Source organism: Anoplolepis gracilipes, chromosome 4, assembly GCF_047496725.1.
Source record: "Anoplolepis gracilipes chromosome 4, ASM4749672v1, whole genome shotgun sequence".
Taxonomy (NCBI): domain Eukaryota; kingdom Metazoa; phylum Arthropoda; class Insecta; order Hymenoptera; family Formicidae; genus Anoplolepis; species Anoplolepis gracilipes.
In genome coordinates, this window is record NC_132973.1 from 13,825,639 (window position 1) to 13,847,329 (window position 21,691).

General features: G+C 38.0%; 2 protein-coding genes across 11 annotated transcripts in view; one reads left to right on the forward strand and one right to left on the reverse strand.

Moving 5' to 3' along the window:
- The window catches only part of LOC140665008 (putative receptor-type tyrosine-protein phosphatase mosPTP-1), a 266,798-nt gene extending 256,100 nt beyond the window's left edge, over positions 1 to 10,698 (forward strand). For 2 of the 4 annotated variants that reach the window (XM_072890653.1, XM_072890650.1), the window contains 11 exons: positions 872 to 1,155; positions 1,884 to 2,104; positions 2,350 to 2,475; positions 2,618 to 2,793; positions 2,959 to 3,250; positions 3,333 to 3,504; positions 3,596 to 3,720; positions 3,804 to 4,081; positions 4,172 to 4,307; positions 4,399 to 4,987; positions 5,072 to 10,698. In XM_072890653.1, coding sequence (XP_072746754.1) covers positions 872 to 1,155; positions 1,884 to 2,104; positions 2,350 to 2,475; positions 2,618 to 2,793; positions 2,959 to 3,250; positions 3,333 to 3,504; positions 3,596 to 3,720; positions 3,804 to 4,081; positions 4,172 to 4,307; positions 4,399 to 4,893 — 2,305 coding nt within the window. In that variant the 3' untranslated portion in view covers positions 4,894 to 4,987; positions 5,072 to 10,698. The remainder of the gene's footprint in view (positions 1 to 871; positions 1,156 to 1,883; positions 2,105 to 2,349; positions 2,476 to 2,617; positions 2,794 to 2,958; positions 3,251 to 3,332; positions 3,505 to 3,595; positions 3,721 to 3,803; positions 4,082 to 4,171; positions 4,308 to 4,398; positions 4,988 to 5,071) is intronic. The other 2 variants (XM_072890654.1, XM_072890651.1) reach the window with 2 other exon arrangements.
- Positions 10,699 to 11,251: 553 nt separating this feature from the next.
- Positions 11,252 to 21,691, reverse strand: part of LOC140665005 (cell adhesion molecule Dscam2) — a 120,633-nt gene continuing 110,193 nt past the window's right edge. For 3 of the 7 annotated variants that reach the window (XM_072890642.1, XM_072890639.1, XM_072890640.1), the window contains exons 17-29: positions 20,847 to 20,995; positions 20,479 to 20,633; positions 19,142 to 19,323; positions 18,171 to 18,479; positions 17,501 to 17,794; positions 17,007 to 17,142; positions 16,799 to 16,926; positions 16,002 to 16,430; positions 15,355 to 15,639; positions 13,380 to 13,666; positions 12,557 to 12,803; positions 12,346 to 12,436; positions 11,253 to 12,209 (exon numbers count right to left, since the gene is read on the reverse strand). In XM_072890642.1, the coding sequence (XP_072746743.1) occupies positions 11,783 to 12,209; positions 12,346 to 12,436; positions 12,557 to 12,803; positions 13,380 to 13,666; positions 15,355 to 15,639; positions 16,002 to 16,430; positions 16,799 to 16,926; positions 17,007 to 17,142; positions 17,501 to 17,794; positions 18,171 to 18,479; positions 19,142 to 19,323; positions 20,479 to 20,633; positions 20,847 to 20,995 (3,119 nt within the window). In that variant the 3' untranslated portion in view covers positions 11,253 to 11,782. Of the gene's footprint in view, positions 12,210 to 12,345; positions 12,437 to 12,552; positions 12,804 to 13,379; positions 13,667 to 15,354; positions 15,640 to 16,001; positions 16,431 to 16,798; positions 16,927 to 17,006; positions 17,143 to 17,500; positions 17,795 to 18,170; positions 18,480 to 19,141; positions 19,324 to 20,478; positions 20,634 to 20,846; positions 20,996 to 21,691 lie in introns of all 7 variants that reach the window. The other 4 variants (XM_072890641.1, XM_072890645.1, XM_072890643.1 and 1 more) reach the window with 3 other exon arrangements.

Sequence of the window (21,691 nt, forward strand, 5' to 3'; positions counted from 1 at the left end):
GTATTAATGCCAGAGATACGCGTGGTACACTTTAATAATATCTCGACGCGTCCGCGCTCTTATGTGCCGCGTTATCACACGAGATAACGCACGGTGACAAAGGCTGAGTGTGGTCTTACAGTTACCGGAGTAAAATGCGCGGAGCCGGAACGAAGTGAGACTCGCGTAACGTGACGCACGCATCAAACGGAGAGACTTGCGCGCCGCGAGTGGAAACGCGTGTGCCACGCGCGTCCGCGAGTCTCGCTCTTTTCTTCGCGCGTCAGTGTCTCGGGTGACGTTCTCAGGAACGTGCGGAACGACACGAGCAACGTTACGAGACGAATCGGCTGATGACAAGCTCGTTTTCTGGGTCACGGACGGAGTCCGGTTTCCTTGGTCGTCGTTTGTTGATTCGTGAAATTCTCCCGATCGCGAGGCCGCGCCTATATATGATGGATGTTATCGTCGAAATTATGCCGTCGAAATGAAGAAGTTTTTTCGTAACTTGTAAGTTTCGATATATACATATATATATATATCAAGATAGTGTGCTGCGAATCCAAGAGTCGTGAGTGAAGAAATGTGTGTTATCAGCATTTGATTACGATGTATCAATATTTGATCATGTCTATCTGACCAGTCCCATGCATGTTTTTCGTTGATAATACTATATGAATGCTACAAGCTCTGCCAGCTGAGACACTTGAATTTTAAGTCGTGTTAAATGCTTCATTAACCTCGTCAGAAGAAAATAGTTATATAAATTGTATTTTAAGGAAAAAAATATAGCATTTTTTAAAATATTTTTTTAAGAAAATATATTTCGGAGAAGAGAGAAAGAGAGAGAGAGAAGATATGTAAATGTGCGTATGTATATTTTTTTTTCTAGACCGATCTTTAGGAAATGCTTCCACACTGCTTACTATTATCTGGATTATCCGCCACGGAATGTTCCCACTCTGCAAGAATGGGAAAACAGCGAGCAAGACGGCGAGAGGACCGCCGTGGCCGTTCAACAATTCGTTCAGCATGTCGCGAGTCTTCACGCCGACGGGGATATTGGTTTCAGTAAAGAATACGAGCTTATACAATCCGAAACCGGGGATTACACCGTGGAGAATTCACAATTCGCTGAGAATAAGGCCAAGAACAGATACTTGAATATACTCGCATGTAAGTAGCCTTTGACGTGTATCACGCTCGCATTCGGGCGTGTCGTAATATTTACAAATGAAAGGAAACATCTTAATATAGAACTGGTAACTCTCCGTACAGTTCTCCATTCCTCGCACGAATGTTCTATTACTTTTCTGAAGGATATTTCTATTCATCATCGTCAAGTCAATATCCATTACGACTGATTTATTTTAGTTCAGTCTGGCGATCAGTGGCTGACCTCTTCATTGATTCCATCTGACTGGGGGCATTATGACGTATCTTTATCAATTCTTTCCGGCGATAAAAAATTCGAAGAAATTAAAATTTATCGAAATAAACTTGTCGCGTTTAATGAAAAATAATAATCGATTTAACGAGAAGTGAAATGTTCAATGATTCAGAAATATTTTATACAGTCGCAAAATTCTTGTTATATATATATATATATATGGAAAATACCCGCTATTATTACGTACGGAAGAGTAATAAGCTTCCGCCAAGTTAAAACAACGTCGATATAAAAGATATCTCGTTTTAAATCACGTTGATCTTTATGTTGATTAGATTGATAAATGAATAATTGTACAACGCGTTTTTAAAACTCACATTTTTAGATCAATAATAAAGTGCAATGTTACAAAAGTGCAATCTTATTGAAAATAAAATGTGAGGCGTGCTTTAATTTTCTACAAAGAAAAATCATTATAAATTGTATTCTTAATCATTTTTTTGCATGTCACTAGACGACCATACTCGTGTACAACTACTCTCCTGCGGCGGTGGGCCTCCTAAAAAGGGTCAAGATTACGTTAACGCGAATTATATTGATGGGTGGCAAAAAGCACGAGCATACATTGGTACCCAGGGTCCACTCCCGCCTACGTTCGATGGCTTTTGGCGGATGGTTTGGGAGCAACGCGTATCAATAGTCGTAATGATTACCAATCTGGTTGAACGCGGTCGTGTAAGTATGACTTTGAGATCGCAAATTTTTTGTATTACAATATACAGAAGTCGCATAATAAATAGTCGCAAATAAAAGATAGTTTAATTATTCATACTAAAATAAATATTAAAAGTAAAAATATTCAGTTTACACATTTTGTAATAATTAATGAAGTGCACAATTTTCATTGAATTATGGTTTTTTATTTATTTTATTATTATTATTACTATTATTATTATTATTATTATTTATTTTTGTTATAGAGGAAATGTGATATGTATTGGCCCAAGGAAGGGACCGAAACATACGGTTATATTCAAGTGACTTTAGTGAAGGAAGACATTATGGCGACATATACCATCCGCACTCTTCAAATTCGACATTTAAAGGTATAAATTTAGAAATAAAACACATACGCGTTTAAGATATTTTCAGGAGAAATTAAACGAATAGACAAATAAAATATCTTACGCGATTAAATCTTAATGCGAATAATTTTTATCAACAAAAAATCTCTTTCGGATTTTTAAGCAGATTAAAAAGAAGAAAAATGGGACCAATATGGGTGAACGTACTATATGGCAATATCATTATACCAGCTGGCCTGATCATGGCGTGCCCGATCATCCATTACCGGTTTTGAGTTTTATCCGAAAATCGGCCAACGCTAATCCGCCCGAAGCTGGACCTATCGTAGTTCATTGCAGGTAACAATCATCTTAGTAAGAAACTAAACTTTCAGTCAATAAGATTTTCAACTTAATACACATTAATATGTTTTGAAAATATTTATTTTTAAATATTTTCAACTGCTTTATTTTATACATATATATATATATATATAAATAAATATATTTCTTTGCATTTTTCAGCGCCGGCGTTGGACGTACCGGAACGTACATCGTAATCGATGCCATGCTGAAGCAAGCAAAGGCGAAGGACGAAATCAATGTATTCGGTTTTCTCAAGCATATCCGTACCCAGAGAAACTTCCTAGTTCAGACAGAAGAGCAGTACATTTTTATCCACGATGCCTTGCAGGAGGCGATAGAGAGCGGCGAGACCAATATTAACTCCAACAATTTAATGAAGCATATTCAAGACATGTTGTGCCCATCGAATAACAAGACTGACGCGTGGAATAACATAGAAGCTCAATATAAGGTATCTACTTTTATTCTGGAAACTTAGTTAAATAATATATAATCACAAATATTAAATTATTAATTTAATTATTTATTATTAGCTGGTAACGTCGTGGAAACCTAAAGATTTCAATCTCGTGTCCGCTACCAAAGCCTGCAACATTCACAAGAATCGTAATATGGACATTATTCCCATCGAAAACGCGCGTGTCCATTTAACACCGAAGCCTGGTGTGGATGGAAGTGACTATATAAACGCGACATGGGTTTCAGGTAATAATATATTGTATATAGCGTGTCTCTTTCGTAAATTTAATGTCTTACCTGTCTTCAAGCAAAATGACAATGAGATGTATTATTTTAGGTTTTCAACGCAATCGCGAGTTTATTATAACGCAGCATCCGATGGAGAGCACTATAATGGAATTCTGGCAAATGATGTGGGACCACAATGCACAGACTATTGTCATGTTGACTCAATGTGACGAAGTACGCATCTCGAATAAAATCATTAATAATTAATTGCATAAGAGATAAAAAAAGATATTTTGATAAAAAATGTTATCTAACAGGAATATCCAGAATTTTGGCCCATCGAAGGAAAGGATCTTGAATCCGAGACGTTCCGAGTACGACTCTGTGGAACGAAGGAGACCGTGAATGGAACTATCTTACTCGAAGTCGCGGTTCGATCGTTGCAAGATGATTACGAACTCAGCGCCAGGATTGTCCAAGCACCTTCGAATCAGAGCGGTCTATGGCCGCATAACAACAACCCAAAAACTTTTGTCAACATCATCCAGGACTTTCATCGAGATTATCAGAACGGCCCTATCGTCGTGATGGACAGGTACATCTAAATATTATTCTTATAAATTAACAGCAATGATACAACTAATTAATTGAGTGAATACAAATCACATATTATTACTTATTTCAGGTATGGCGGAGTCGAGGCTGCACTCTTCGTTCTATTGACTACCTTAAATAAACAATTAGAATTCGAGCAAAGTGCTGATGTTTACATGTTTGCAAAACTGCTTTATATGAAACGACCCGGTGTTTTCCGCTCAAAGGTAAATTCCAAGTATATTAAATTCTTGTGTAATCATATATATCCGCGATAGAGGAAAAAACTTAGCCTCATAAATTATTTATTTCTCGTAGGAGGATTATATATTGCTGTATCAGTGCTTGGAATCCATGCTGTCGACGAAAGGCCGCGCGGAGCCTGATTTGTATGCCATGGCCAACGGACACGTTGCCTCACTGAGCGACCCAAACGAGATCAGGTCGGCCTCATCGATCCAACATATGCCGATAGATTATCCATCTAAGTCATCTGTCATTCGCGAATACGCTACTGTAGAAGTCAGTTCCGAGTACCTATCCGATTACACCATTCCCATACGCGTGGATCATCCGATCGAGTCGTCCAGCAGTCGTGGGAGCGAACCCTGCCTCTCCTCCCACGGCGGCAGCAATGATCACGTAGTACCACCGGAGAAAAATATGGTGGTGTCACAGAGAAACATTAGCTATCATAATCATCCACAATCCGGCGTATCCGTAATGGTCGATGCTAATGGTTATATCACAAATGGCAGCATGCGTGTACCCTCCGACAATATGGAGCCTAGCTGTAAGATGATGCCACAATGATGCCGGCCTATCTTCGGTTGCAGCGCACCCTCGCGAAGGTCGGCCCCGCTGTAATCGAAACTTCCTGAATTACTGGAAGTTTATTCTTGACCTGGTAAGTATCGGCCAAATACATAAATGTCTTGGACAGAATATACAGCAGATATGATATTGAAAGAGAAAAATCTTTTCCGAACAGACTGATCTTCGCATCGCGAAGGAGGTGATAGTTTTTATCCAAGGAATAGCTGAAGGATCCTCAAATGGATTTCTTAGTGTATATAGGGCTAAACGTGAATGTTAAACGTGAAGGATTATGAATTTTGATAAGAAAAACTCGTTTCTGGTGTCGCGAGAGCGGACAGTGCCAAACAAAAGAGACAAAATTGCCGCCGATGTATGCCGAATGGGTGATATTTATCTTATCCGTCGCGTAAGTTTATGCTGTTCAATCAATATGTATATATTATATATAATTATATATAATTATTGACAAACACAAAAAAAACACGCGCGCGCGTCTGCATAAACACATGCATAAGTAAATATACACAAGTGCACGCGTACATGCTATGTAATAACATATATATGTATATGTACGAGATGTGTGTGTGTGTGTATATGTGTATGTGTATGTGTGTGTGTATGTGCATATGTCGAATATTCGACAGCTTCGAGTTGCCAAAGAATCATTACGATAGCTTAATTGTTAGGATGATACTACCGTGGATGAGTGTGTACATGTACATATACATATATATATGTACACACGCGTATCTAATTATTCTATGTGTATAGTTTATATACGCGAGGATGCGTCCGTCAAGACGAAATCTTTCGCATATACAGAATCAGGATCACTGTGCATAACTAAACTAATTTACAAGCGTCTGCCCTCTCTCTTGTTATATTCATCCATTCGATTTGGTCCAGCCTCGAGTGTTGGCCGCGCGATATGTACAGCTTATTGTACTATTATTATACTGCCATTTAGAAAAGATAATCAGCGACTTGCCGAGCGCATTAATTGTTAATTCATAAAGTTAAGTTTGGTCGTGTAATTTTTCACATACGATTACTCGACGCATATACGTATATACGAATTAAATCAAAACTATTACATTCTATAATCTACACCGTGTCAGTTAATTCGCATTATCCGAGAGATATCTGTAAACGAATTGAACGCACAACTTTATAGAAGATTATATGATTTTTAATAACATCTAACGTGCTAGGGGATGCGACCTGAAAAATAGCGCGGGTATTTTGTAGATATTATAAGTCTTTTACGAACAATATAAAAGCCGATATTATCTCTGGCGGAATTACAAAAGATCAATAGAAAACGCGCTGATTCACGTTGTATAGTTTGTGTATTTTTTTTTTTTTTTTTTTTTTTTTTAATTAAAAACATGACATAACTTTTTTTTACAGTGATGACAATCGCAATATTTTAATAATTATAATTTGTCGTTAGTTATATATTTTATATAGAAGAGAAACTGTGAAACAATCCAAAAGTTAAACGACATTTTAAAATGTATACATCGCATTCGCATTTTTTATACGTGTTGATATTACTATACATATACATGAAAGCATGAGCATGCACATACAAATCACAAATCGAAAAAAAAGTTATAAATCTTGTAAATCTATCGATATTTAAGTCAATAACTGATGTATATTTATCGCAAAATTCATAATGTCTATTAACATTATTCATACAATGTTAATTTGCATTATAAACGATGCATGTACGAAAATTGACTCATATATATATATATATATATATATATATATATATATATATATATATATATATATATATAAATGCGTGTGTGTATGCTATATATATGTATGTATAGCATGTACATACATATTTGCAAGATAATATTCAATTTGTTTTATTCGATTTGTTTATTAATAATTAATAAATTAAGCTAACGACAAGATGAAAAATTCGACAAAGAGAAATCGAAAGTCGACAAGTCGCTCTTGTTACCTTATCGCGCGAATTAATTTCTGAAAGTGTCTTTATCAATTATTCGTTACAATGTAAAACGCCATTAAATACAAAGTGTACGTTCCGTCGCTTGTGGCCTAACTCTATAGTACAAATTAGATTCTACGTTTGAACAACTACTCATTTAGTTAATGAACAATTAAGAGATTTTTAAACCGGTTTGTTTCAACTTGCCGAAATTATAATTAAGTAATAATACATGATTCCAATAATGATTACTGCAAGCATTAGTCTACATTAGTATATTATATCGAACGACATTCTTCCACTTTTAATTAATAATGTCGCAAAGAGAAAGACAGAAAAAGATAAACCGTTTTCGTGTGTTTCCTCATAAATATATATATATATATCCGGCAGATTTATTTTATTATGTATATTATCTCGCGAAGTCTAAAGTCGCTCTTCTGAATCGTCACCCTTTAGACAAACTGCTTTAACAAAGTCACTGAACGAAAAAGGGAGAGAGCAGAGGCAACGAATACAGAGTGCTGAAATGTACATAAAAGAAAGAGAGAAAGAAAACTCTCTGTGTTTTGTCGATCAGTCCGCTGTGATTAATTATGAGAAAATGGTACACGTGCTCATTGGAGAAAATCGCGTTACCATCGGTATACGTGGATTACAACGTCATGATTAAGAATGTTCGTATAGGCGTGTAAGACTGACTGTGTTGTTTGTGAAAACCAGAACGAGAATCAATTCCCGACCCGTGTTCGCTTGCGTTGGAATCGTGACGATCACGATCGCGAGAGTGTAAAACAGAGATTTTTCGAGAAAGAGATAGTACACGCGATATCACTATTCCTTTCTCATAGATTTACTCTTTTAAGAACTACGAAGTAGCGCCGAAACGTAACAACACGCTTGCAACACGAATATAATGCAAGTGTTTTCCGGAACGGACCGAAAATGTGAATCGATCTTCGAGATTTCGTACTGATCTTAAGTACACTCGATTAAACCACGATCAAGTCTCTAATCATCAATTTATAAGTACGAACGGAACACCTATTGACTATCGTCTGTAGCTATAGATATTACTATGTATGTAAAAAACCGTGTCTTTTAATTAATACCGTAATAATTTAAGTCACTGAAAGAAATAAAAGCGAGAAACGATATTATATACATCAATACACACACACATACACACACGCACGCACGCACGCACGCACGCACGCACATACAAATGTATGAATAAGTTACACACCTGAGTGACAGACAGAGAGCTCACACAAACACGGACCCGTCGCGCTAAAAATACTTGTGTGAAAAGAAAAAAAATATATATATAAATATTTATGATATATAAAGATGTGGAGGGAATCGGAGAAAATAAGAGATAAAAATGTGAATGCGTGGCGGACGAGGAATCGCCCGGTTTTAAGATCAATGGACGCACACAGACAATGCCATATAGAAGGGATAGTGTTCGAATATTCCGTGAATGATATGTACAGCTAGCGGCAAGAGCGATATCTCGTCGCGCAAAACGGACCGAGACGCGATCTATATATTGTATTTTACGATATTACACGGTTATATATATGCATGTACCTATACACGGATAACACAAAATAGACGTCTAATGAGGTATGAATGGCCGTTGAGAGACAAGGTGATCGTCGAGAGACGCGGTCGCCCGTATATAATTCGATGATAAAATAGGTGGTGTGTATAGATAAAATGTAGACTCTAGTCAACATAATATTTGTAAGATGACACACACATACACACACACACACACACACACACACACACACACACACACACACACACGTCTCGTTCGTTTTACACCGTTAGCTCGCATCTAGTTCTCTTGGCCTGTTCGTTTCGTTTTTTTTTCCTTCCACTATCGAGAGACAGAAAAATGATGTCGACGCGTGATTGCATTTTCCATCGTTTGTCCATTGGATGATTATATATAATAGCTGTGTTTTGAGAGGTATATGGGAAATGAAAGCTCTTTTTTCCTTTTATCAAAATCTCACTTTGAAATACGAGCTTCTATAGAATTGTTGTTTCACCCGATATTGATTGCGGATAATTTCAAACATCGTTCAATAGAATGAACAAAACTCCATGATCAAACTTTACAGTATCCGTCGCGGAGACGGATTCTTTTTTACATGCACGATATAATAAAGACTTGCAATCGCGTAACTGTAGCATTCGCGTGGAAGAAAGGAAAATGGTGCGAGAATTGGTTTTGTATGTATGTATTTTATTATAAGTGAAATTAATGAAGAAGAATCAGAAACGAATCATATTGTCACGGTTCAGAATCTGTTACTTATATGAGATCTGGCGATAGAATCTGGCGTGTAGAAATGAATGTATTAATAGAGAATGTATATGTCGAATGCCTACTCGAAACTTCAATAGACAACTGTGAAAAATCAAGCACTCAAGCATTCGTTCAATTGTTTATATAAGTTGCCGCAGTGTGTCTACGACTTTATAATTATTTGTAATGCGAATCGTCGCAGCACATATACAGGAGACTCTCGTTCGAACGTACGCACTACGGCCTACACTAAATGTAAAAAAAAAAAAAGAGAGAGAAGAAGCTCTTTATAAATATACTCGCACACAATGTACTAACAATTCACGATCGATCCGCCGGTTTTCGTCGAAACCGGCTAGCGTACGAAAGCTGTAGCGGTTCGAAAAACAAAAAAAATTAGAGAGTTAGCGAGAGAGTCTCGAAGGACAAGGGTGTCACGAATCCGCGCCATGCCCAATTAATATCCGACGAATACGATGAGAAAAAACGAAACCTATACGATATACAAAACGACAGTCGAGACTGCCAAACGTATCTACGAACATTTCTTCTTTTCTCTTTTTCCTTAACTCTTTCGCTACGGTAATTAAACTACGTGGAAAAAAAAAATTTTGATGGCACCTATTCTAATATTCTAAGTATTTCGACGACATTTCCAATGTATTTAGAACAAAAGTCTATAGAGAAATTTTCTGAAATTCGATAATTAGAGAATCATATTTTCTATCTATATGTTGGAAATGTGTAGAAGATATCAAGTTAGTACTGAGTAATCAAATATATATAGTGATCACAAGAAAAAAAAATCAGTCGTTTATAATTATTAAATCGATATTGTATTTCTTGTCTTTACATGTATATAAAATAGGGAAGAGAAAAACTGTATTGTTCTTTCCTGACAGTGCGCAAAGATAATAACGCAAAATATCAGTTTTATATCAGAATTACAGCCGGTGGAACACATTACCGATAAGGCTGCGGCCTCACACAGTAGCGAAAGAGTTAATCTCCGAGCATAGCGACCGCACTGCCTTCGATAGAATTTTTAACAAACCGATTCTGACCATCGATCGAGGATGAAAAGGATGATTTGCGTCGACGAGACGAGTCGCGTGACTTATTTAAAGCGAAGCATGAATGAAAAAATCAAACAGTTCTGTTTCTCCTGTTCCTACGACGTCACGCGAATCGTCTTCTTATCGACGCGACTCTCGTTATTAATTATAAATCGTTAAGCAACTAACGACACACGCGTCAACGAGTCACGAAGGACGCGAATGCTGGTCTACAAATGCGGTTCTCATCAATTTCTATTGCTCGACATACAGTACGTGTCTCAACGAACACATACACAGAGAAATTTTAGAGAGGTTTAAAACGGATATAATGATTGCGATATCAGTCATTATGTGCGATAGTATTACTCGTTTTTTTAACTGTACGCTTCATTCGAGAAGAATTGTCCGTGCTTAAGAACATATACGTCTAATAAATAGTTTGCGAGAAATTTGCAACTGGATCAAATCAGCCAAGTTTCACTCACCAGCAAGTTCCAGGTCGATCTGCTCATTTCGGCCACTTCCTGAGAAAAAGACGTACGATGCGATTACCCGATGACCAATTAATGTTAAGCTAGCACATACGCGAAATATTCACTGCATTCTATTTTGACCATTCGACCTATTTGAGAATTATTTTGAATTTTGTATATTCATTTCGTTTCTTTAAATCAAAATGGATATTATTGATAATATTTACATTTTATAGAAAGTATCATTAATTTCACACACAAGAATTATGCTTACAATTGCAGTAACATTTATATAATGCATTAAAATATTTACATGAGAAACATTTTCATGTTTGCACAAAAAATAGTGATTCTTTTCCAACTCGTAATACTCTTATTGTGATAATTATGAAATTTTTCTCTCAAACATACGAGATGGTAGAATGTGCGAAAATTATTGTCACGATTAAATAAAAAATATGCACATCTTGTATTATTAGTAAGCATTTTTTTGCACATAAAGGTAAAACCGGTATTCCTCTCTCGAAACAATAATTATGATTCGTTATGATTTGTATGCGATAATCACGATTATAGTATAATTCACTTCTTATTTCAATTTACATATGATTTTCTTGTTGTTATATTAATTAATCAATGTTATAAAACACGTTCGAGGTCATGAAATGTTAACGAAGGATTAATGACAGTTATTTGATGGATCTATAAATATATTTTTTTGAAGATTCGCAGGTAGGTGTGTTTAAATGCATAAAACATTATACGGGAGTAAAAGGTGGTGTACAGATACTTTTTTCTTTTTTTTTTTTTTGCAAAAATAAGTCTTTATTTGTAAACGAACTCTTTGGCAGTAGACACTCCAAAAGACAAACATCCAGAAATCTAGATCCGTAGAACTGACGCTGTTGTCTGGCAATCGCATTGAAAACCTCAATGTGTGGCGAGAAAATTGTAACTTACTTGACTTAATAACACTCATGCTTTGGCAATGCTTATTGAATCTTTCGTTTTTTGTTTTTTTCTTTTCTTTATTTTTGGTTTCCATATTTGATTAAAACACTTAGACGGTGATAGTGAAATCCTTGGGCGATTTGGAGAGCGAGTTGTTCGAGTGAAGACCGATCGATCGTTTTCTGTGTAACTTCAGCTTCATGTCGATGTCGCACTCGGCTTCACTGGTCTCGTGAACGTCCGTAAAGCCGCTCGGTGGCTTCAATTCCAACGTAGACAGCTCGCTGCCCCAATCGTCGTCCCTTCTCATCATTCTGAACGTGCCCGCCGGCTCCTCCAGGAGGCAGAGCGACTCGACGGACTTTCTGGTGCTCGGCGGCTCCTTCTCCAGCCTGTCGTAGGAACCAGGACGCACCGGACGACTCGGCGACGCTCCTCGCGAGTACGAATGCACTCCGGACTCCGACAGCTTCAGCACCGGTCGCAGTATACCGGGAATGCGACCGTCGATCGCGGCGTCTATCGCACCGCGATTCCTGCCAAAGATACAAATTAATGGACGATACAATTGATTCAAGTAAATATATATCGAAAATTTTATTCATTTAAATAATTCTCTTTTCACGACCCGTGTATCTTAGTCTATGCTAAACAGACGATATTTTTTTTTACCTTTGCTTTTCGAGCCTCGGGAAAGTCTTCCTCTCAGAAATTGGTGACGGCTCGGTTGATGTACTTGATTCGTGCGTGTGGTACAGCACATCTGGAAAGTACGTACGCGAGGCGACGTTGACGCGGTAGATAATTAGTGGCTGCGCGCTGGATTACATGATGGGCCGCGCGAGCACGCGGCCCGGACACAGAAAACCGAATACTAACTTACTATGATGAACCGGTCGCTGCACCAGGGCGAGCCGTTGCTGGTTGACGGAGTTGGGTCCCGGCGAACGGGCCATTATCGACGTCGGACCGGAGTCGTCCAAATGGTTCGACGACTCGGTACGGCTGCTGGTGCCGACCTCCGTGTCGCTGTCCGAGCCCAGCGTGTCGTATTCCTCGGATTCCGATTTGAACGACTTCGATTTGCGTCGCGCCCGACCTCGTACCTTTGTGTACTGGTCCACGTCGCACTGCAATCGACTCACATCGCATGAGATTCTTCGCGAAAGAGAGAAATATGCTTGATATATATTTTTGCAAAAGATATTTCCAAACTTTTTTTAATCTCAAAGTAATAAACGCGACTTTTTCTCTCTCTCTCTCTCTCTCTCTCTCTCTCTCTCTCTTTTATTCGATTGAGATACTAATAGATAATGAGAAAATTAATTGATCTGAAATACCTCTGCTTCCGTTAGTTAAGAGAAGATATTCTTATCGGCACACACACACACACACACATAGACAACATTGAATATTTACATTCTTTTTAGCTTCATTAATATTTCATATATACTATGTCAGTCATATTGCTTGGAACTGTAATTAGGTAATCGATGTTCCGGCGATTCTAATTTTAAAGTTCTGCGACATAATCTGATTAATGCAAGGAAAGAGTAATTACTCCTATTGCATTATAACTTTGCTAATGAGATTACTTAATGGCGGTGATTTTATCCGAAAGGCCAGAGCTCAGGAATTTTTAAACTCGGACGTCACAATTTACGAAGGAAAACCGTAAGATGGATCGTTGTGAGAAATAAACGTACTTGGGCACCTTGCAGCATCGTCTCGCTGCGTTCGTAGAAGAACGCTTGTCTCATGGGATTCGCCGAAAGGTTTTCCTGCTCGGGCAGATTGAAGGTGGCATACGGATAAATATCTTCCGAATACTCGGGTATTCGTTCCAGGGCGCTCACCTCGCGGCAAGGTGATTGCTGTCCCGGTTTTCTCACGGTGGCGTAGTACTGTTCCCTCTGTTCCATGTTGTGTTTGTTGTCCAAAGCCGCCTGTGTTTGCGAGCTCGGATCGTTCGCACCTCCGGATCCCTCTGGATCTAAAAACGGTGTATTCATGTCGACAAATTTATAGTACGGTAATTCTTATACATATATAATTTACAATATGTATATTGTATACAGGTAAATATGTATAACACAATGAAAAATTTATATACATAATAAAATAAATATGAATTCAATCAATACGAAAACGAGGATATATCCGACAAAAGAATAAAAACGGACGAAACAGTGGAAAAAATAATTGCGATTAACGTAACTTTTCGTGCGCATCATGAATTTCCAGACGGCGAGGTAATGTCATATAAAAGTTAGAAGCAGATATCAATTAAAGAGAGAATACGGAAACGGAGATGTTGAATACATAGGCGGCATGCGAAACGACAAAGGGACTAATTTAAATAAGAAGATTAGTGCAGAAATTAATGAGTCTTAAGTGAAAAACCTATAATGTATAATGTACAATGAATAGTCAAAAGCCCTAAAAAGTTGATAATACGGAATCCAAAATTTCATAGAGGTACAAAGCACAGCGATTATTAATATAGAATGTAACGTACAATATCTATATCGTATCGCTACTATGCACATCCATTTAATTTATAATATTATGTACAGATTAATAACGTAGCTTACATAACAAAGGCATAAGTTTTTGGATAAGATTAAGAATTAATAAGTAGCGAAAATTGGGAACCTATAATATGTGTATTATAGATCAATAAATCAATATGAGAAATCAAAATTCATTTTAGCAATTTTATTGTTTAATTAAACCCTTTAAATTAAATTATTTGCAATCTCCCAGTGATTGATAATTAATAGGAACTCAATATTCATTATATATACACACATCATGGAAACATTATATAATTACAATACTTATAAAATATTGTAAATATATTGCGTCGATTGCAAATAAAATTTGCATATATGAAATATTATATATTATTATTAAATGAAATCCTTCAAATTGAGATTCAGTAATGTGAAAAGAACTCCTCGTAGAATTTAAAAAATACTTGAAATAATTTAAAAAGAAAGCGATATCTTTAAAAAGTAGACGATTATATAGCAGACGATTTATTTATATTTTTTTTTATTTTTCAAAAATAAATTATTTTGATAAAAAATACGAGGAAAAAAAAATCTATAATGGAAAAATATTATTTGTAAAATAAAACTTTGCGCTACAATATACAATAACACAGCAAATAGCAAAATAATGAAATATAATTTCTCTAATGATATAAAACAAATGTCATAACTCATTCGTACACTTACTCACAGTGTACCAATATTTCTTGAAAGTTATGTAATATAGCGTGAGATGTTCTTGTTTTAGCTATAAACGACTATTTGAAGTAACGACCGCGACTGTCTACGTGATTCGTTTATGAAGTTTTTAATTAAACCAAACGCTCGCGGCGGATATCGCGAACCGCTGCTGTTGACATTGTACCTGATATCGAGAGTAGTTGACGAAAAACTAAAACATCGAGACTGTCCCACCACCTCCCTGTTCCAATTCGCGGCAGAATCGTTACAATGTGTACCAAGTGGGGTATGTGAAAATAAACGGTATCCGACAGATTTTTTTTTATTTTCGTTTTTTTAATGGGAAACCGAACTCTATAGCCGAAATCTGTTCGCTCGCTCAAAGCGTATGTTTGCGACGTATAAATTGATTAGAGCGAAGATCGATAGGCTCGTATTTACTCACGTGTCTTGAGGCAAAAACACACCCCGGCGATCGCCAGCATGACGGCGAGAACCGAGATGACGCTGGGTGCCAAGACATGCGCGTCGAGATAGAGCGGAGTGGTCTCGCTCTCCTGTGGATGATCCTCGTGCAAACGATTGTTTCCGTTTGGTGACAGCGTACTAAACAGATACTCAGCCTGGGTGGAACCGGCATTGTTGTAAGCAGTCACACGCAGCTCGTAGCTCGTGCCACTCTCTAGATCCATGATGGAAAATTTCGACTGCGGTGGAATATTATTGGACACTGTAACATATATATATATTGATTAAATGTAATTAATAACTGACATTAAAGAGAAGGCATAGTACATAATTAAAATAAAAGGATATACAACAATAATTTCTTCTCATAAAATCTTTCCCAGAGATATATATTTCTAATTTTCAAATTAATAAATCTCGAAATAATGAACCGGTTGAATTAAATGTTTATTATATTAATTAAGAAAATTAACATATTTTTTTTAGCACTTTTCTGATTATAAAGTTTCTAGATATCAGTCTCGAAATTAATGCGGGACGATCAACGTCATGTTTTCGCGAATTATCGAACGCTACTTCTTCGCTTCGTGACTTCAACTTTCCGAAGAAGTTGTAGGTTCTTACCGAGCAGCCAATCCCCGGGCAGCCTCCTATATTCTACGACGAAGTAGGTCAACGGGCAGCCGCCGTCTTGCCAAGCCGCCAACTCCAGAATAACGAACGTCTGATTCGGCTTGACGAAGTGATATTTCGGCGGCGGGACGGGCTTGGAGCCATTCGTCTTTGCCGTTTGTATATCGCTCGCGCTACCGCTTCCGATTCTGTTGAAGGCAGCGAGCGTGAACTGGTAACGCGTGCCGCATTGCAAGCCCTCGAGCAGATGCGTGCTCGCACGGCGGTCCAGCATGACCTCCTCCCATTCGGCGAATTCCCGACGATAAGCCAGGAGGAATCCCTTAATGGGCGAACCACCGTTGTCGCCCTGCTTCCATTGTAACTGGATGGCGTCGGTCGTCGTGCCGGTCGCCAACAGAGTTGGCGACGTTGGCGGTACTATGTGCGTAAAGTTTACCAATTAGAACTTGGCTCGTGTGCCGCTCAGAGAGACGATGCGAAATATCACCCGACACACCACTCGCTCCGTGAGATATATTTCTTGTTCTCTCGCAAGCGGCTAAGAATTCACAGGAATTATTGTATAACTGAGTTTGTTTCATAACTTTGCTCTCGCATATCTATGCAAAAATGCATCTTAAGTTCGAGAGGGAGATTGTGTTCCTTCAAAAAATTATAACGTTCAAGAGGATTGCGATATAATTTCAAGTCGAAATATTTAAAATCTAAATATAATTTCGCAACAACATCGAGAAAAACTGTAATCAACGACTGAATACCTTAATGATTTCGTTTACGCGACCTACCCTGTATGTGCAGCGTATATGTAATTTCATCCGTGCCGAGCGAATTCTTCACGTGACACGAATAATTGTCCTCGTGACTTCTCTGCACGTTTCTCAAGATCAGAGTATTATCGGGCCCCACGTGCGATCTGTAAAACTCATTCCGTGTGAATTGACGTACGTCTGATCAATCGATTCTCCCCTCTACGTAACTCGTCGTTACACTTACTTTTGCTGTAATTTCATATCAGCACGCCGCCACTCGACGCTCGGACGAGGATCGCCGATGACGAGGCAAGCCATATTAACGTCCACTCGCCACGGAACCACAATGGGCACGCCGAATGATATTATGGCAGCTGGAACTAATTAAAGTACTTTGGTTACGAGTTTCCATTCGTGTGCCATTTGCGCCTCATAATATCCTTTCGTAAATGTATGGATATTATCGAAAGACCGCGAATATCGTGTTCACTACTGTCGATCGAAGAATATTCCGTCTGAAGAAAGAGCTAGAGATTTTCCTCTATGCGTATTATCATCTGGCAAAGTTGTACTTTTCAGAATATTTGATTCATATTTCACAGACAAGATATATTATAATTTTCTTGGAAAACTTTTTAAAGAACTCGATTTGAAACAAAATCTCCGTCCGACGAAGTTTTACGAAGGGAAGACAGAAAAATTTTTTTCGACAATTCGGAATTTCGAGAACCAGCTTACCGGTAGTGCTAGGCTGAAATTTGACGACCGGTGTGCTTGAACCCTGCCCGACCTTAGTCGAGGCCGTGACCCATGCCTCGTAAGACTCGTGTAGTTTCAAGCCTGTTGCCTCGTGATGTAAATTCTGGGCGGGTAGGGTGTTCTTGATGATCTTATCTTGGCCCTGCTCTAACATGCGAATGTAAACGGTGTACTGGATGAGCAACCCGTTCGGTCGTCGCGGTGGCAACCAGGATATCACGACGGCGTTCTCGCCGCTCACCACCCATTTCACGCGTTCCGGTGCGTCGGGAACTATTAGCAGAATCACCAATTTTTCATTGGCGGTGATAATTTATAAAAACATCGTTCGCAAAAAATCGCAACATGTTAATAAAATGTCATAAGATTTGTTAAGATCTATTAACTTTTGCTTTTTGAACTCTCGAACGATTATAATTTTAATTACAATTTTTAATAATTATAATTTAATATTTTAATTTAAACTATAATTTAAAAAAAAAAAAATGTATTTTTCGATATTAAAATTACCTACAAGACTCGCTTAAACGGCTGTCTCATAAATGTAAAAGACTTTCTTTTTTTTTTTTTTTTTTTTTACAATGAAACTATTATACGCGTCGTAAGTAAATTAAGTGACGTATTAAAACGATCTAAATAGCCAGTTTACCGGTTTCCCCGGTGGTACAAGACACAGGGCTGCTCGCGACACCCTCGCCAGCCCTAGTGAAGGCGAGCACCTGCACCGTGTAGTTGGTGTACGGACTGAGAGCGTGCAAGACCGTGCTGAGGGCATGACTGATTTTCGTCTCTCTGCCGGCTTGCGAGTCCGAGACGGCGCCGCTCGCTGCCTCGTACAGTACCTTGTATCCCTGAACGACCCCGTGAACTTTGTCGGAAGGCGGTAGTTTCCAGGTCACCTGAATGTTCTGACCATTCAGTGCGGCGCAGGCTACATTCTGCGGTGGCGCACTTGGAACTACATCAAATCGTACATCGTAAATCGCTATATCGTTCTGCTGTATCTCCTTCAACGTGTCGAAAAATACGATCTCGAATTTATGTTACTAATACAGTCTATCGAAAGATTTTTTTTTTGAATTTATTCCAAGCATATTTTTTCGAAACACGATCAATCGAATCATATGGGAAAGGTAGGAAAGTAATATGAGAGCCTGCGTGAATTTCGATTTAAAAAAAACTGTGGTGGTTTTAAACTAAAATACCCCGGAGGTGAATTTATATAGGACCCGATATAACAATAAAAACTTTAATTATTATTATCGATATTTTATAACATAGTTCATAGTTTGCGTATCGCGCAAAAGCTCGTTTCATAAACCAATATTGTTTTACGCAAATAATTGCCATTCAGTATTATGCATTATATATGGTATGGAATGTTTATACACCACCGTGCCGTACACATGACAAACTTTAAATTATAATATTAATTTGTAATTTGAAACTTAATCTCGTCATTTGCAATTCTCAATTATATTTAATCCGTAATCAAAATGCAAAGAGGCCGCTTCAAAGCGGCATGCTGTAATTGCCTTGTTTAACGTGCCAAATATTTTTGTTAACTCGAAATCCCGCAAACTCGATAAATGAGGAAGCAAATTGGAACTTTTAGCTCACCGTCTTCGAATGTGTGCGCCGTCACAGGATCGGATCCCGGGCCATCTCCTTTACTATTGAACGCCTTTATCACTATGCTATATTGGGTGTATTTTCGCAGACCGGTTAGTCTATAATCGTGCGAACCGTCACCGTTTCCTGTGATTCCAACTCGCGTCGTGTTCGTTAATTGATCATCGCTTCTGAAATAAAAGCATTAACCACGGTTCGTTGAAGCAAAAAGATAACGCGAAATACGTAGGCAATCGACAGCAATCGCGTTAAAATCTAAACGTTGTATCAATTACGCGAACAAAAAGTGTGCCAAGAAAAAGCTATGGAAATAGTTTCTAAATTATTTTCGTTTCAAAAAATCGCGTTTAAAAAGAAGTGTGCTTTTTTTTTAGATTTTTATACATGGATAATATCATTCAGATAAATGATTACTCGTTACAATGATAGTACCACCGTTACAAATATAAATATATCATCAAAAAGATTTCTTCTCTTGTACATTCTATTATTTGAAACTTGGTACTAGTTTAAGAATGGAAGAAAACCTTGGCACGAGAGTCGTTGTCGCCAAAGTTTACCGGAAATCGTTCTTATCGTTCGCATTTATTACGTTCCGCCATCCGATTCTGGTATAATGGAGAAACTAACAATCTCGAAGCTAACAAATTCAATGGAATATAACTACGAAGGTCGGACAAAAGATATTTTAAGAATTTATGGTGAAACTGAACTGCTGTATAATCCAATTATTCCGAAATGTCACAGCGCGAACATTATCGTCATATTTTATTTAATATAAGTTTTGTCGTAAAATGTTTTTATATTCATAACAATTTTATTTTTACCAACAAAATAAGTGGATTTTACTGGGAAAACACAAAAAAAAAAAATTTAATAGAGAGTCTATTCTATAGAGAAAGGCAAATTTTTATAAATCCCTTACATAAATAAAGAAATTGTTTCACGAAATTTTTCTACTTCTCGATCTTGGCTACAAATTTTATTATTTGAAATTATATTTAAAAAAGTTTTATCTTGTCATTTTTCTCAAAAATAATGTAATGTAATACAGTAAAAATATGTATTATGGTTATTAAACTTTCTGCCTCGCAAATATTAAAATTTTTACTGGAAACAAAATTGTTACAAAACTAATACTCTGGAAGATATATAAATAAATTTGTCGCTTTACAAACGACTCGGTCCGTGTAAATTCGCTGAATATACGCGGTTGCGCGTTATCTATGCAAACGAGCGGATCATCGCGGTCATTGTTCGAGACTTCGAGCTTGATGATGAGCACTAACTGCCGCGGCTCAAGAGCGGTAAGCAGATAATGATACCCGAGATTGGTGTAGCCGATGATGTATCCGAGTAGTTCGCCGTTCCACAGGGATCGATCCGGCGGTTGCCACGTGATCTTGAGCTGCTGCGGGCCCAGGGGCTCCACGGAAACGTGCCTGGGCGATCCACCGGGCACTTCGCCGTCTGTTTGCACCTGTTTCGAAAATTTCGAAACGCCACCCACGGCGCACGTGAAAAAGAAACAACAGTCCGTCTGACGTTATGACGCGTAATGACGTTCGTGATAATGTGAAAGTTTTTTTTTCTGATCATGCTTTGTCTCTTTTTTTTTTTTTTTTTTTTTTTTTTTTTTTTTTTTTGGTGTATGTTTGCTTTGTTTTGTTTTTCGACAATGTTTGATACTGACATGAAGGATGTCGCTTGGCGCTGATGTTCCAAGATGATTTTCCGCAAGCACTCGAAAGTGGTAGGTAGTCGCGGGTTTTAGGGGCGATACTCGAGCGACCGTGTTGTCCCCGGCTACCAGCTTCTGCGTGTTGTGCTCATGCCAAACGTCTTTCCAGCAAAAGGCAACAACGCTTAGATGGATGCAGTACGATCTCTTAAGCGTAATCGCGAGTCTCGCGAGGCGAGATGTATCTCCCGTGCGTGAAAATCCGGACGTTTTGACGCGATTACGCCTCACACGTCTCGCTCCGAGAAGAAGATAGGATAAATCTATCTTGATTCTCCCGTACATCCGTGGTGTGTGGCACGTAGTTTAATAGTTTGCAGTTGGCCGCAAAAGACGGATCGTATGTAACGAGCGAACAAATCGATCAAGCGAATGACACTTTAATGGAGGATGAAAGCTTTCTACAAACTCGCGCGAAGGTAACAAGCGATAAATATCAAACACATATATTAATCGGATATGTGTGCCGAGTTGAAAATTAATTCGAGAATCCGTTACTCTCTTGCGGCGCGCGAGCATGATTTTAAATGCAGATTATCTCTTGTAAGTATCTTAGTTTTAATCCGTAATCAACATACAATAGAGCGCGGGATACAACTTTCAAAGACTAGTATGAATGCACGGATATTAAAATTCATCCGCGATATGTGTCAGGATTGCACGATTCAGACATCAGACTTCGCGGAGTAAATTATCACAACATCGAGAGGACGAATTTATCATCGTTTGACCAGCATTCTCAGAAAATCTCGATCCTCGCGAGACTCGATTTTGAGGAAGAGCGATAATAATTCTCG